Source organism: Stegodyphus dumicola, chromosome 10, assembly GCF_044657685.1.
Source record: "Stegodyphus dumicola isolate Sdum_Otavi_A_Nest chromosome 10, ASM4465768v1".
NCBI classification, from domain to species: Eukaryota; Metazoa; Arthropoda; class Arachnida; order Araneae; family Eresidae; genus Stegodyphus; species Stegodyphus dumicola.
In genome coordinates, this window is record NC_140777.1 from 115437031 (window position 1) to 115450489 (window position 13459).

General features: G+C 32.6%; 1 protein-coding gene across 1 annotated transcript in view; it reads left to right on the forward strand.

The window, feature by feature from the left end:
• Nucleotides 1-11393, forward strand: part of LOC118180012 (putative peptidoglycan muropeptide transporter SLC46) — a 72415-nt gene extending 61022 nt beyond the window's left edge. The window contains exons 8-9 of the mRNA XM_085825405.1: nucleotides 5534-5690; nucleotides 10511-11393. Coding sequence (XP_085681531.1) covers nucleotides 5534-5690; nucleotides 10511-10607 — 254 coding nt within the window. The 3' untranslated portion in view covers nucleotides 10608-11393. The remainder of the gene's footprint in view (nucleotides 1-5533; nucleotides 5691-10510) is intronic.
• Nucleotides 11394-13459: the final 2066 nt, after the last annotated feature.

The window sequence follows — 13459 nt, forward strand, 5'->3', positions numbered from 1 at the left end:
GGAGAAATGGTTTCATCATTAGGGAATTCGTAAAACAGAAACCTGATTGCGTCTCGATCTTTTTCATGTATGAGAATCTGTAAAACGGCTTGTTTTATATCTGCGGTGAAGGCTATTAGATTATACCGAAATCTTAACAATATTTCGATTATTTCAGGGTACAAATTTGGCCCAACATGTAGGTGTGGTGTGGTGTATTTAATTATGGCAAAGCACACAAGGGCTATCTGCCTAAAGGGAGGGATGCCTTTCGTGGAGGACTTTTTAAGGGAAACTGGCTCGTATACACGTTACACATGGGGAAAACCACGAAAACGCCCATGCAGCCAGCCCGTTCGCGGGATTCGAACCTCAGACCGAACTACCAGTGTTCAGCGTCTTTACCGCTCGGCCGCTGGTGGGCTCCCCAACATGTAGACAGACATTTAAAGAAATGGATCCTGGGGCATGCGATGATGCATCATAAACAATACGTAATTTACTTGTAGCTCGATCCTCGCGTATAACTTCCCTATGTGGTAAGTAAAACACGACATCTTCTTCAATTGAAATTTCTGTAACTGGTTCGATAATATTTTGTTTTAACTGATCTCTTAATACGTTCCTGTATTCGGAAAATAGATTAGGATCTTTTCTAAATCGTTTTCTAAGTCGATGAAATCTTTGTTCTGCGATTTCCCTATTATTATTTAGATTTGATGTGTCATGTTTCCAAGGCAATCTAACTTTATAGCGAGAATTTTCATATGTTATATTTGATTCGAAATATTCGACGACTTCATTTTCAGTTGAATCGAAGTTTTCCCTCTTATCAATAAGTCCTGAGTTTTCCAAGTCCCAAAATTTTGTTATTTGTTTGGAAATCAAATCTTCCCCTACAACTACATTGAAAGCTAAAGAGACATCATCATCACCTTTTCGTCCATGTAGGCACCAGCTGAAAATAGTTTCCACTGCAACAAGATTTTTGCTTAAGTATTTAACGTGTCCTATTACTATGTTGTAATAATAATCTGCACCAATTAGAATGGCAATGGGTTTTTTACAATCGGGAAAATCTGCGAGCATCAGATTTTTTAATTGTCTGTTTTGCTTAATTTCTTCTGATTTAGGAGGAGGAATATTTGTACCTGATATATGATCAGTTACTAATAATTCAACTTCTATTCTAGAATCGGGATAACTTCTATGTTCTAAAGTTAATTTAACTACGTCATAATTTTTTTTTGGATGGGAGAAGTATTCCCAAAAGTGTAGACAGTCAGTTTTTCTTTTCTTATGACTTCGAGGTTTAATCTGTCCGCTAACTCGCGAGCACAAAAACTTTTCATACTTCCACTATCCAAGAGAAGTCTGGCAAACACCTTTTCCTTAGCTGTTTTAACTTTTATCGTGCAAGTCTGTAAAAGAATTGTGTTATTTGCATTATGTGAAACGGCCGAAACAATTTCTTCTTTCTGTTTCTTAGTCTGTGTATCATTTTTCGAAATTGATATACTATCCTTTTTATCACTTGGTGTATTTTTAACTATCGAACTGGATTTAAAACATATGGCTTCTGAATGTTTACCTTTGCAAGTTTTACAAACTTTAGTTTGGCGTTGCCGGCACTGTGAGATTTTGTGTTTAGGGGCTAGACAAAGAAAACAACGCGCTTGTTTTTTTCAAAATATCTCTCTTCTCATTAACTGTAAGGCATAAACAGGACTCTGAGTCATGGTTTTGAAAACAAAAAATGCAGTTTCCATTTGATGACGCGGCTGCCATAAATTCATATGTGGTGACAGTTTGTTTATGTTTCGGCGTCGGTGGATATCTGTTAATACCTTTCATTTCCGGGTTTGACTTGCGTGGAAAGGATAACGAATTAATCTTTTCTCGCGATTCTATTTCTAACCGGAGAAAGTCTAGAAATTTGTTTAAATCATAGGTTGAAGGATTTTCAGTATTTGTACGATGAAATTCTAAAGTTATATCGTTCGGGACAATTTTCATCAAAATTGGAATAACCATGTTGGAATATGTTTCTGGTTTCACACCGAATGCTAAAAGGCTTCTGACTTGAACGTTAATTGTATCATAAAGTTTTCGCAATTTTGCCACTTCACTTGAACTTTGAACGGGATTTAAATTTAAGAGATTAGAAATGTGTGTATTGATAATAAGGTCACTTTGACCGAATCTATTTTTAAGAATGTCTATAGCAGAGTCATAATTAGCCTCTGAAATTGAGAGACCTTCTATGGCTGATACTGCGTTTCCACATAAATAAGTTCTCAAATAACTTAATTTTTCGATCTTCGAAAGTGTAACATTGTCATGAATAGTGACCTTGAATGAATTCCAAAAATTCATCCAATCGTTATAATCTTCGGAAAATTTGTGAATTAACAGTTTGGGCAATTTCACATTGCCTTCAATCTGTCTTTTGGTTCAACTTCTGTAGATGAATTATTTAAATTCGTGTTGATATTTTGAGTATTGTATTTCCTTAAATAACGGTTGATTTTAGACTTCGCTATTATTATTTTATCGTTATATTCCATAGAAGTGTTAATATCGGAATCTAATTTTGATTCATCTTCAATCAAATTTTGTATTTTTTTCATTTAAATCATGTAGTTCCGTTTCTTTACTATTTAACAATTCCAAACAATTTTCTAACTCTTCTTGATTTTCTTCTTTTAAATACTCATGTACATTTTTAATAATTTGAGTTACAGAAGCACGTATATGTGCTCGATTCTTAATTAGTGTCTTCTGTTCCATTTTAATAAATTATCAAAGGAGACTTACCATGAGAAGTCTTCGCTTACAAAGCTAATCCAAAAGGCAAAAAACACAAATTTTCCAATTAATCAGATTCTTTTCCCGGCCGATGCACCATTATGTAACGAAAGTTCTAGATCAAAGTCGAATCACTCATAATCCAAAAAATGAGATGCATGGCCTGGAGGGTTTTCCATAAATTTTAATTAAACTTAATATTTACATATATACAATGTAGGCTAAAATGCCTGAATCGAATATTTAAGGCTCAAAAGGCAAGAACTGAATAGTTCCAGCTAAAATCTAAAATCGAATTCTATTGCGTAGTGCATCGAAATTCTACCTTCAAGAAGAAGAATATTTTTTCAAGTCAATTGTTCAGAAGGGGAAAGGTTAAGTAAGGCAATAGATGGACTCCTAACGCCATCTCTTGGCAATATCAAAGAATATTCCTTAACAGGAGGTAGAAGATAAAAATAATACATGCGAGAACTTGAAAATTTCATCTGATATTAAAATATGAACATTTCAGTGTAAGAAGCAGAATTTAACAATTTTTTTTACAATTAATGGAGATTATCATTATTTTACTTGAAAAAAATGGAAATATTTCGCGTGATTGAGTACAATGAATCAAATGTTTTTATTAATGATCAAATTTTTGTATGGATGCATATTCATCGCTGTTCGTGAAATCAGCAAATAATGCATTTTAATGTTTATTAACAATTTTAATAAATAATAACTTTGTGAATCAAATAATTTTGTTGCATATTAAAATTGCGAAACGAAGTTACATCAAAGATATGATTTTTAAGACCTTGATCACATTCTAAAATTATTTGTATCTAAATATAGCAGAACACTTTACAAAATCTCAGTAGAAGGATCGAGAGACCTTTAAATTTTTTAAGTTTTACAAAACGTATTTTTCTAAGTGCCAGAACATAAATATTTACGTCATTTAAAACATTTTGAACCGGAAGTATATGTTAACAACCAACGTTTGCTAAAATAAAGACAAGGAAAGAATTTTTTTTTCTTCCGAACGCTGTATATGGTAAACATAAACCCGGTCTTTGAGAATTCAAGTTGATGCTAGGCGAGTACACTGGTGGACAAAATTAATAGGTGGAAAAAATTTTTCCATATTTCTCTTAAAATACCACACAAAACCTGAACAGTTGGTTGCCATAAAATGTCACTGTGGTGCTGATGTCACTGAGATGAGTTTATGTATTCCTGTGGACGAAGCTACGCCAGCGAGAAGTATCAAAGTCCGCGTCCATCCAGCTGCTCAGCTCATTCCGTTGTGCAACACAAAAGTGATTTTATTGTCTTGCTTGAATAATCTTGTTGTTTTTTGCTGTTTTAGATGAAATGAGTACACATCATCGCTTAGACGAAGGTATGAGATGGATAATCTTGAGTACGCAGGCCTAAGGCAGGGCAGTCCAAAGCTCAGGTTGTATGAGAATTGGGTGTAACGCCAAGTGTCATCTCTAATTTGTTTAATCAGTTTTAAAACAGCAAGACAGTGTCCAGGAAACCAGGACAAGTTTGCCAGACAGCCGCAATGACCAATGATGACCGATATTTGAAACTTGCAGCCTTCAGCCAAGCACCACGACGTCTACAGTCGCACAACTGTCTCGTGACCTCCCTACCGCCACAGGAATATCAGTTTCAAGGAAGATAGTTACCCGAAGGCTTCTGACTATATGCCAGAAAGCTGGTTATTTGCATCCCACTCACTCCCTCCCACAAAAGAGAACAAAAGACAACACCAAGACTGAGCACATTTTTATTGGGTTAACGCTTTCTTCATGGATGAGTCCAGATTCAGTCTACAACCTGATTCTAGGGGATTATTGGTATGGAGGGAGCCTAGGATCCGATACTATCCCAGCAACATCATGGAAACGGACCGATATGTGATGAAGTGATGGTCTGGATAGAGATCATAGGAGATGCCCGCATACAGCTCTGTTTGTTTGTCACTTGTTCTATGAATGCCCAGAGGTACACGCATATAATCTTAGAACCCTATGTGCGACTTTTCAGGGCTCCTGTTGGCCCTGAGTTCATTTTTATGGACGGCTATGTACGAACACATAGGACACACCTGGTTGATGACTATCTGAAAAGCTAGGTAACTTACCGATTAAATTGGGCAGCCAAATCTCCTGACCTTACTCCTATTGAACATGTTTGGGTTGCTCTTGGGAGGGATATTGCAATGCGGCAACCCCAATCCGGAACCATTCAGGAGTTAAAAACTGCTTTGGTGGAGGAATGGGTGCGACTTCCACAGGCCTTCCTGAACTGTCTAATTAAAAGCAGGGTTACTCATTGTGCATGTTGTCTGTCTGTCAGAGGCAACCACACAGCACACTAGCCACATATTCACTGCTATCTTTCAACCTCAAGTTTGGACGACATTGGACTCTTCTCCATAATCATGCTAATGAATGTCATTTTCATTTTTGTTTTGTACACAATATTGTCATACAATGAACTGTAATCATTCCGAATGTCATTTATTTATATCCAGTATTTCTCAAGGTATACGAGAAAAGGTGTTCATTCTTAATTTTGTCTACCAGTATATATAATCTAACCTTATAAGGTATTTTCTTCCCCCTTTCAGCGCACCAGTCCAGGTTAGAGTGCCCACGAGAGCATTGCTCATTTTCCCATCTTCTGGTTTAAAAAGACCTAATGACTACAACCTTTATTATATAATCTATTTCTTTCTATGTAGGACGTGTATTTTCTCTCTTGGCAACGTGCGAGGCATTGACTCCTGTCCTTGGTACTACTTGCATGTTACAACTCTACAACTGGTCGGCGTCATTCTATCCAGGCTTGCCATATGTAGCTGCTGCTATATTTCTTATACCTTCTGCTGTCATTTTTGCGTAAGTTTATAATATTCATATGATTGCTACTAAACGCATATTCTTGTGTTCGCTAGCTTATTTGCAAATGTTTATAATTAAATAGCATCTACTAATAAATATTATATTTTCCATTTATTTCACCTTTAGCTTCAAATTTATTACCCAAAGTCTTTTCTTATACATTTACGTATATTATCTTTTTCACTAACAACTCTTATTACATTTAGTTCAGAGACAAAGTTTCTGTCTGATATTACTTATTTGTTTTTTTTATTATTATTTCATTACACCTTCTGAACGGGACCTTGCAGAAAGTCTTATTATCTTTTTACAGTGACCGAATAGAGCTGAACTCTATTCGGGCTTCATAATAGTCAAAATGGGTTGCCATAAACTTTACGTAGACGAATTTATTGCGTTCAAGTAATTAGTTTTCCTTACATTCACATGAAGATGTTTGATTCTTATACATTGTCACACGGGTACATTTTGTTTTATTTTAAAGAAGTCTCACATAATTTCCTCAACTTTAGGATTGAATGTGCTTCTTTACGTAATTCACTTGATTCTTTTACTTATATTATACCGAGACTTACGAATTATTAAAGCGGATCTCTGCTCCGTGTAAACCGTTAGACGACTTGTCGCCCCGTTGTAAACTTCTAGTGGAATAACCATAAACGCAGAAGAAGGTTTTAAATACACCTTTTTTTGTAACGTAACAGTTACTTCACCCATGTATCACAAAAAGAGATGTGGAATCTCAAAGAACATAAATGGCAAATTAAACGGAAATAAATACAATATGCAATTTACACGGCAAATTTGTCTCAAGGCTTTTAAATACGTGATGAAACACTGCTAGCAAAGGGCTAAAGCCGATTTAGGTAACTCTAAAAAGGAGATCACGTTTAGCAACGCGTCCTCTAGAAGAAACTTTTCCAAAAATCGAGTTTCTCCCACTATTAAACGGAGACGTTCCTAGCCGAAGTAGTATTGCTAGAATGTATGTTCCAACTATTTACGGCCGGATATTTGCAAGTGAGGCGAAGATTTTTTGCTTACAGCGAATGTTTACCAAAAAGAACTAATATTCACGCAAATCAACCAGTCACATATCCCAAAAGCAAACACTTTTGGAAATGTGTCTGTTCTCAGGAATAGCTATCAGATCTGATAACAGATTAAGAGCTGGACATCGTATAGCGTATAGCAAGATAGTCAGCCGTCGCTGCCAAAAGCTTACCCTTAAATTCAAAAACTTTGTTCTTATATACACGTTAAATAATTTGCAACCTGTTGAAAGCAGAAGAAAGTAGAAGTTATAGTAAAGATAAAATTAATGAGAAAATGGTTAATAAATATTAAACTTTACAATATTATGAATGTTAGTCAACAGATCATTTGTAATCTGTATTTTCTGTGTGAACATTTCCGAAGAGATGATTAAATGATTTAAGTAATTCTTTTATTTTATAGAATATTAAAAATATACTCACTCACATTCAAAGACGTATAAGTAGAAATTAAATTTAGTAACTATTTTCTTTCATATCTTGTAGTTTATTTACTTTACGTAAACAGCTATAATGTAAGATTTTACTTACTATTTAAAACTGAAAATGAAAATAAAAAATTATTAATCTTGAAACGATAGAATTAACTCTGTTATAAAACAGTAAATTCTTATATAAATTAGGAATTCCAATTAGCACATTTTTTTGAAGTAACGCTTCAATGTTTAATACAGTGAAGCTAAGTAACATTTTTGTTTGTTTTATCGAAGCAATGGAAGAAGTAATAATATAAAATGCACACACGACTCCCGACTTTACAAGCGAGTTAATTTCTGAACAATCCCGCGAACAGGCTGGCTGCATAGGCGTTTTTGTGGTTTTCCCCATGTGTAACGTGTATACGAGTCGGTTTTCCTTAGAAAGTCCTCCACGAAAGGCATCCCTCTAGGCAGATAGCCCTCGTGTGCTTTGCCTTAATAATCCAATCCAATCCTAATTTCCGAACAAACTTTCGTACCATGAATTTGTTCATGGGTTCACCATGCGTCTCTATTATAGGTATTCATGGAGATATGGGCTATACACTATCGAATACACAATTAAAAATACTAACACAAATAACATGTTAATTTTTTTAAATAACATTTTAAGTTTTTAATACGGTACCTGATAAATAAACAAAGAATTACTTTACTATACAATACTTATCTTGTAGATACGTTTGAGGAATGTGTGCATGCGTGGATAGAGTGATGTTGAGACTAGTACATTTTTGTATGGGGGGGGGACTCAACGTCTGACACACCCTCTGAAGACTCGGAATTAAAGGGGTCGTTTGTAATGAGGGGGTTCTATGAGAGGTGGAAGAATATGGCATATTAGAGGGGCAGCAATACGGATTGTGTTTCTTAAGAAAAGAAGTGTCTTTCTTAAATAGAATAATACGGCTGTGTGTCATTGGGCACAACACTTCAGCAAACCTCTCAGAATTTGGATCTTGATTTACCTCAAAAGTGAGGCCTTCTTGAAACTTTTGAAACGCTACTGCTATCAATTTTATATCAAAGATTTTAACTCTTCCTCTAACTTTGTCTGTTGCTTTCCCAAATGCACCAGGTCTTCGGTAGTTAATTTCACATTTTAAGAGCAGGTTAGTTCTTATCTACGAAGGTTGTAATGTGGAGAATGTGTTCCTTCTTTGGTAGATAACTTAACTCCTAATAGTCATGAACTGGTCAAAGGGTACAGCAGCGAGCTTCGCTAGCCACTCTACCGGTCGTGTGGCCAATGTAACCTCTGGTTCAGATTCAAGTTGAAATGCAGATGACACAAAACGTTTACCATCAGTAATGTGAGTATGATTCCTCTGTACTGACTGAAAAGCTTTAATTTTGTAGACATTACTGGTTCAATAACGATATAATAATGTCTTCACAGTCGGTGCTTTAATGCACTGTCATACTTTTGAGGATATCTTCAGTTGAAGTAAAGATTGAACAATGTCGTCATCATTACTTCAGCCGTCGAATGGAACTGTGTTCTGAATAGAGGTTCCATTGAAAAGATATTGAAGCAGTAAAGACTGGAGGGAGCTTTGAAAAGAAATTTTGGAAACCCCGAACAGATGATATAATGGATTTTCTGTTGTTACAACCCTTGCACTCTTATTATATATTTAAATCAGCAAACATGGTGAACTTCATTTTTTATTCTTATTTATTTTATTACATCTCACCTGAACTTTTTGGGATTTTATGTTAACCATTTTTTGCACTTTTATACCGTTTTCTTTGAATCCATTAGATTAGGAAAGCAACAGATTAGTAAAAACGTATTGGAAATAGTGCATTATGTGGTAGACTAAACAAAAGTGTTGGCTTTTATCAGTTTGCACGAACACGAGTTGTTACAGCAAAGAATTTGTTGTTTTATCTCCCTACAAATTATTTGGTTATAGGCTAAAAGTGGCGCCATCTATCTATGATAGTAAACACTACTTTTTGCTTGCAAAAAAGCGCAAATTTATTTTATACATATTATTAAGTAAATCTGATATTGTTCGTTAGTATTATTCGCCACTAACACGTAACTTAACTATTAAGGAAAATTTGTCTTGGGATTTAATTAAAGTGTTAAGTTTCAAGGTAATTTCTAAATAAAATAAAAATTTCTCAGATTTTAAAAGAAGTAAAAATTTTTGTCTAATTAATATACATCTGTTATATAAATAATAATGCTTTTTAGATACCAATAATGAACATTTAATTTCTTAAATATTTTCGTCAGGTATATCAACAATTTAAAAAACCTATTTCTTCCTTAATTCATTTGGGCCAAAACGTCTTATAATATTTAATTATAAAACTCTTCATAAATGTCAGAATTTGGGAACAGAAATCATTAAGTAACTTATTTCAAGCTACGTTCGAGTAAATTAGCTCTGCCATTTTTATAGCTCTTAACGATTGAGAGTTTGACATATAAATCAGAATTAAGAATGAGCGTTATACATGATTTAATGCAGTCTTAATAAAACAATGTCCTCCTAAATCCATTCCCAGGTTATAACGACTAGAAAAAAGCCTTTACATTATATTCTTCAGATAAAATGCAAAATAGAGTAAATTTTCAAATTACGCCAATGTTGTTCGATTCATTTTGTGTAAATGTATTAAATATACATTTTTACACCAACTCCGCAGAAAGAGAAAGGTCATTAAGAGAAACGTTTTCTATAATTTAAGTAATCAAACGTAAAGAATGAAAAAGTACATCTTTGTCAAAATTACTGATGATTTTTGATTACAAATTTCCCGAAGAATCATTTACATTAGAAAAGTATTAGTTTAGAATAGTTAGTTCTAAGTTACCATGAAGGATTAATTAATTTTAAATTCTTATTTATTGAAATTCAGTATCCATAAGTTAATGCTTCTCAAAATGATAATGAAAGTGGTTTTAAGTTATGTAGTTCCAGCAATATTTTCAGGGTCGATTTTGCATAGTAAAGATCGAGTTTGCATTAAGGAGTATAATGTTAAATTTGAGTTTTCTTCGCAGAAATTTTATATAAATTTTAAGTTTAATATAATTTTATTAAAATGTTTCAAGTAACCATAATTGTCATAGTCTAAAATCTATCCCGTTTGAATCATTTTTTAAAACAAAATCATAGTTATTTTAAAAAAATCTTTAGCTTTATTTATTCATCTGCTTTTTGTTATTCATCTGCTAGAGATATGTAATTTCATTTTATCCACACTGCGCACACATAACTATTAATTTAAATCAATAAAACTTAATTTTTTTTATTCTTTACAGCTGGATGATGCGTTTACCAACAATGTCTTTTACTCAGTACGAAGAAAATGAAGCTACAAGAATGATGGAAATGGAAGATAGACGTGCTAAAACATAGAACTTACAACTGAAAAGACAAATGAGCAGTATTCTTATGCGGATTTTTATTAAGAATATTAATTGTTTAAATATTTAAATATGAATATTAGGCATTTTCGACTTTATAAAAAGCAAAGATAGTTAGTCCTTCAGCAAGAACTTTACGCCTATATTTTTATGTAAGTAGATAAAAAATGGGGGTTCTGCGACACGCGGTGTGCGGTATGGGCGTGGTCAATGACGTCACACAGAAGGCGGGGCCAAAGGCAACGTCATCACACTAGGAGGCGTGGTCAAGAGTGGAGTTGAGGTGTTGGTAAATTGCTGATTGAGTTGTAGACCTCCTGCTTTTCATTTAAAGTTAGTTTTTTAAAATTGGCAACGGGAAATATTTTCTGCATCTTAATTTTGATGATATAGCGATGCTGCCCTCTATTAATGAAAAAGTGAATTATATGTTTTAGAAATATTTTTTTTTAAGTCTGGTGTTAAAATTATTCAATGCGCGACTCTGAAAACAATGTAAAAGAAACAAATATAAAAAAGACTTTCCTTTAATGATAGTTCATCATGTCATGAAAATGAAACTACAAGATAATTTGTTTTTATTACTCAATTTTATTCTGATACTTTTATTCTTTCTAGTTTTCCATGAAACTTTAACTTATTTCTCAGGTTTTCTGTTCATAATAACATATTCATTTACTGTCATATTTTTTAATACATATTTTTTAATACGTTTCTAATTTGTAATATTTTATTTAATTTTCACATACTATTTTTTTCATACCATTTGAGCATACCCTGATTTTTAACTTATATATTATATTTCACAAACGTTCCCGCACATGCTGTTTATTTGTTACACTACTTAATTTTAGATGCAATTTCGCATTGTTTTTAACGTTATAATGTTCAATATATTCTGAATTTTAACTTCATTTACTTTTTTTAAACCATTCTAGTATTCTATACACACTTTAACTTAGTGGTTTGAAATTCTATTTAAAAAGAAACGTTTATTTTTCGTGATCTTAGTTCTTTTACTAAATTTTCTACAGAATTTCTAATTTCTTTCACATGTTCAACAATATCTTCCTTACATTACCGAATATTTTTTTAAAAAACTTAAGTCTATAACTGTTAATTGCTTTTCTTACGTTCATGATTTCCCTTCTGTGTTTATATTTCTTAATTCTAGTTTAACTTATTTATTATAATGTTTTTATTTCTGTCTCATCACTCGTAATTCCAACATTTTATCCCTTTTTATTCATTTTAACGATATGGATTGTTTTCATTTACTCCATATTCAAATATTTCCTTACAATTTTTAAAATACTTGTTTTATTCTCCGATCATAATCGATCATCTACAGGTTTTACTCAGAAATTTCCATTCACAACTTTACAGTTTAATACCATTTATATCTAAATGTATTTCTTTCTCATATAGTATTATGGTCTTCAAAGTTTCTAACATCATGTTTAGTTTTAAATCCCGATTACCTTTAAGTGTGTTGATAATTTTCATTTCTAATTTTACAACCACGTTCAATGTTTCAACCACACATACCAAAATATTTCTTACATTTTCTGATATTTAGTCTATGTCATATTAAAGTACTTCAAATGAATTTACACTGCTCACACTATTATTTTTTCATGTTTTAGAGACACTAACTATACTAATTTTACTATTATTCCTGCACTAATTGCATCTATGTCAGCACTCATGATAAACTAGCAATTGTTTTGCATCACATGCATAAAGAAATTCTTAAAACCAACTTTTTCAATATCGTACTCAAATTACTGTTTTCCAGATGGGAATTACCAGTATTCTTTGGTTTTACTCTGTTACATCTTTTTAAATTTTAACATCTTACTTTTAATTCTAACATATATCTTTTAAGCAGTTTTTTCTTTTAATGATAGCCTTACCTTATTTGTTCAAATTAATTCTTTCATTCACTTTCTTTACTACCTTTCAGTACCTTCATAATTCACTATGCAAACGCAATGTCTTTCACTGACATTCTGTTTAATAATACCACAAGTTTCCTTAATTGACAAAAAGCGAATTATTTCTCATTTCAAAATAGAACTACTATATTTTTGCACAAACATTACCTTTATCCATTCAAGCCACCCCTTAACCTGTACCTGACGTAGTGATAGGAAAGGAGATTCTTATCATATGCTCTTTCGACATTTGAGGTTTCTAGAACTTCTTTGACAAGTATATCAATACCATCAGAAAATATACTTAACACTTTTACCCAGTTTAAAGGCAACATACTGTTATAAGAATGGTTTTAGATAAATTTATAACACAAATAAACCCATTTTGTGCTAAATAGGCATAAACATTTAGATTCAGAATATTTCTTTTTAATCCGATGTAAGACTTGAATTTCATTCATGATACGGATTGTCTCTTGATTTTCTTTTTGTTTACCTTACACTAATAGAAAATTTTTATTTTACAAGTTCAGCTTTTAATGAAATAGAAATAAAAACTACGATACACCTGCTGTTTTTAAGAAAAGGAACTTTGATATATTTCTGGAAATGTAAATGCTTTTAGAGTTTTCTTTCAATAACGTTGATTTTCATTACTTTACTAACTTCAATAATTCTCTTATTAGCTAATATGAATGAAAGAAGATTGTCAAAAATGTGACACAGTATAATTCTTACGAACATACGTACCTTTACCAGCATACAGATATTACCGATTGAAATGAAGAAAGATACAGATATTTTACTCCAATCTACATTAAATTAAAAAAATATTTAAATTTTCGTACATTCCAAAGAATAAACGAAAACTCAATAGATATTGTCATGTTTGTATATATGAGATAAA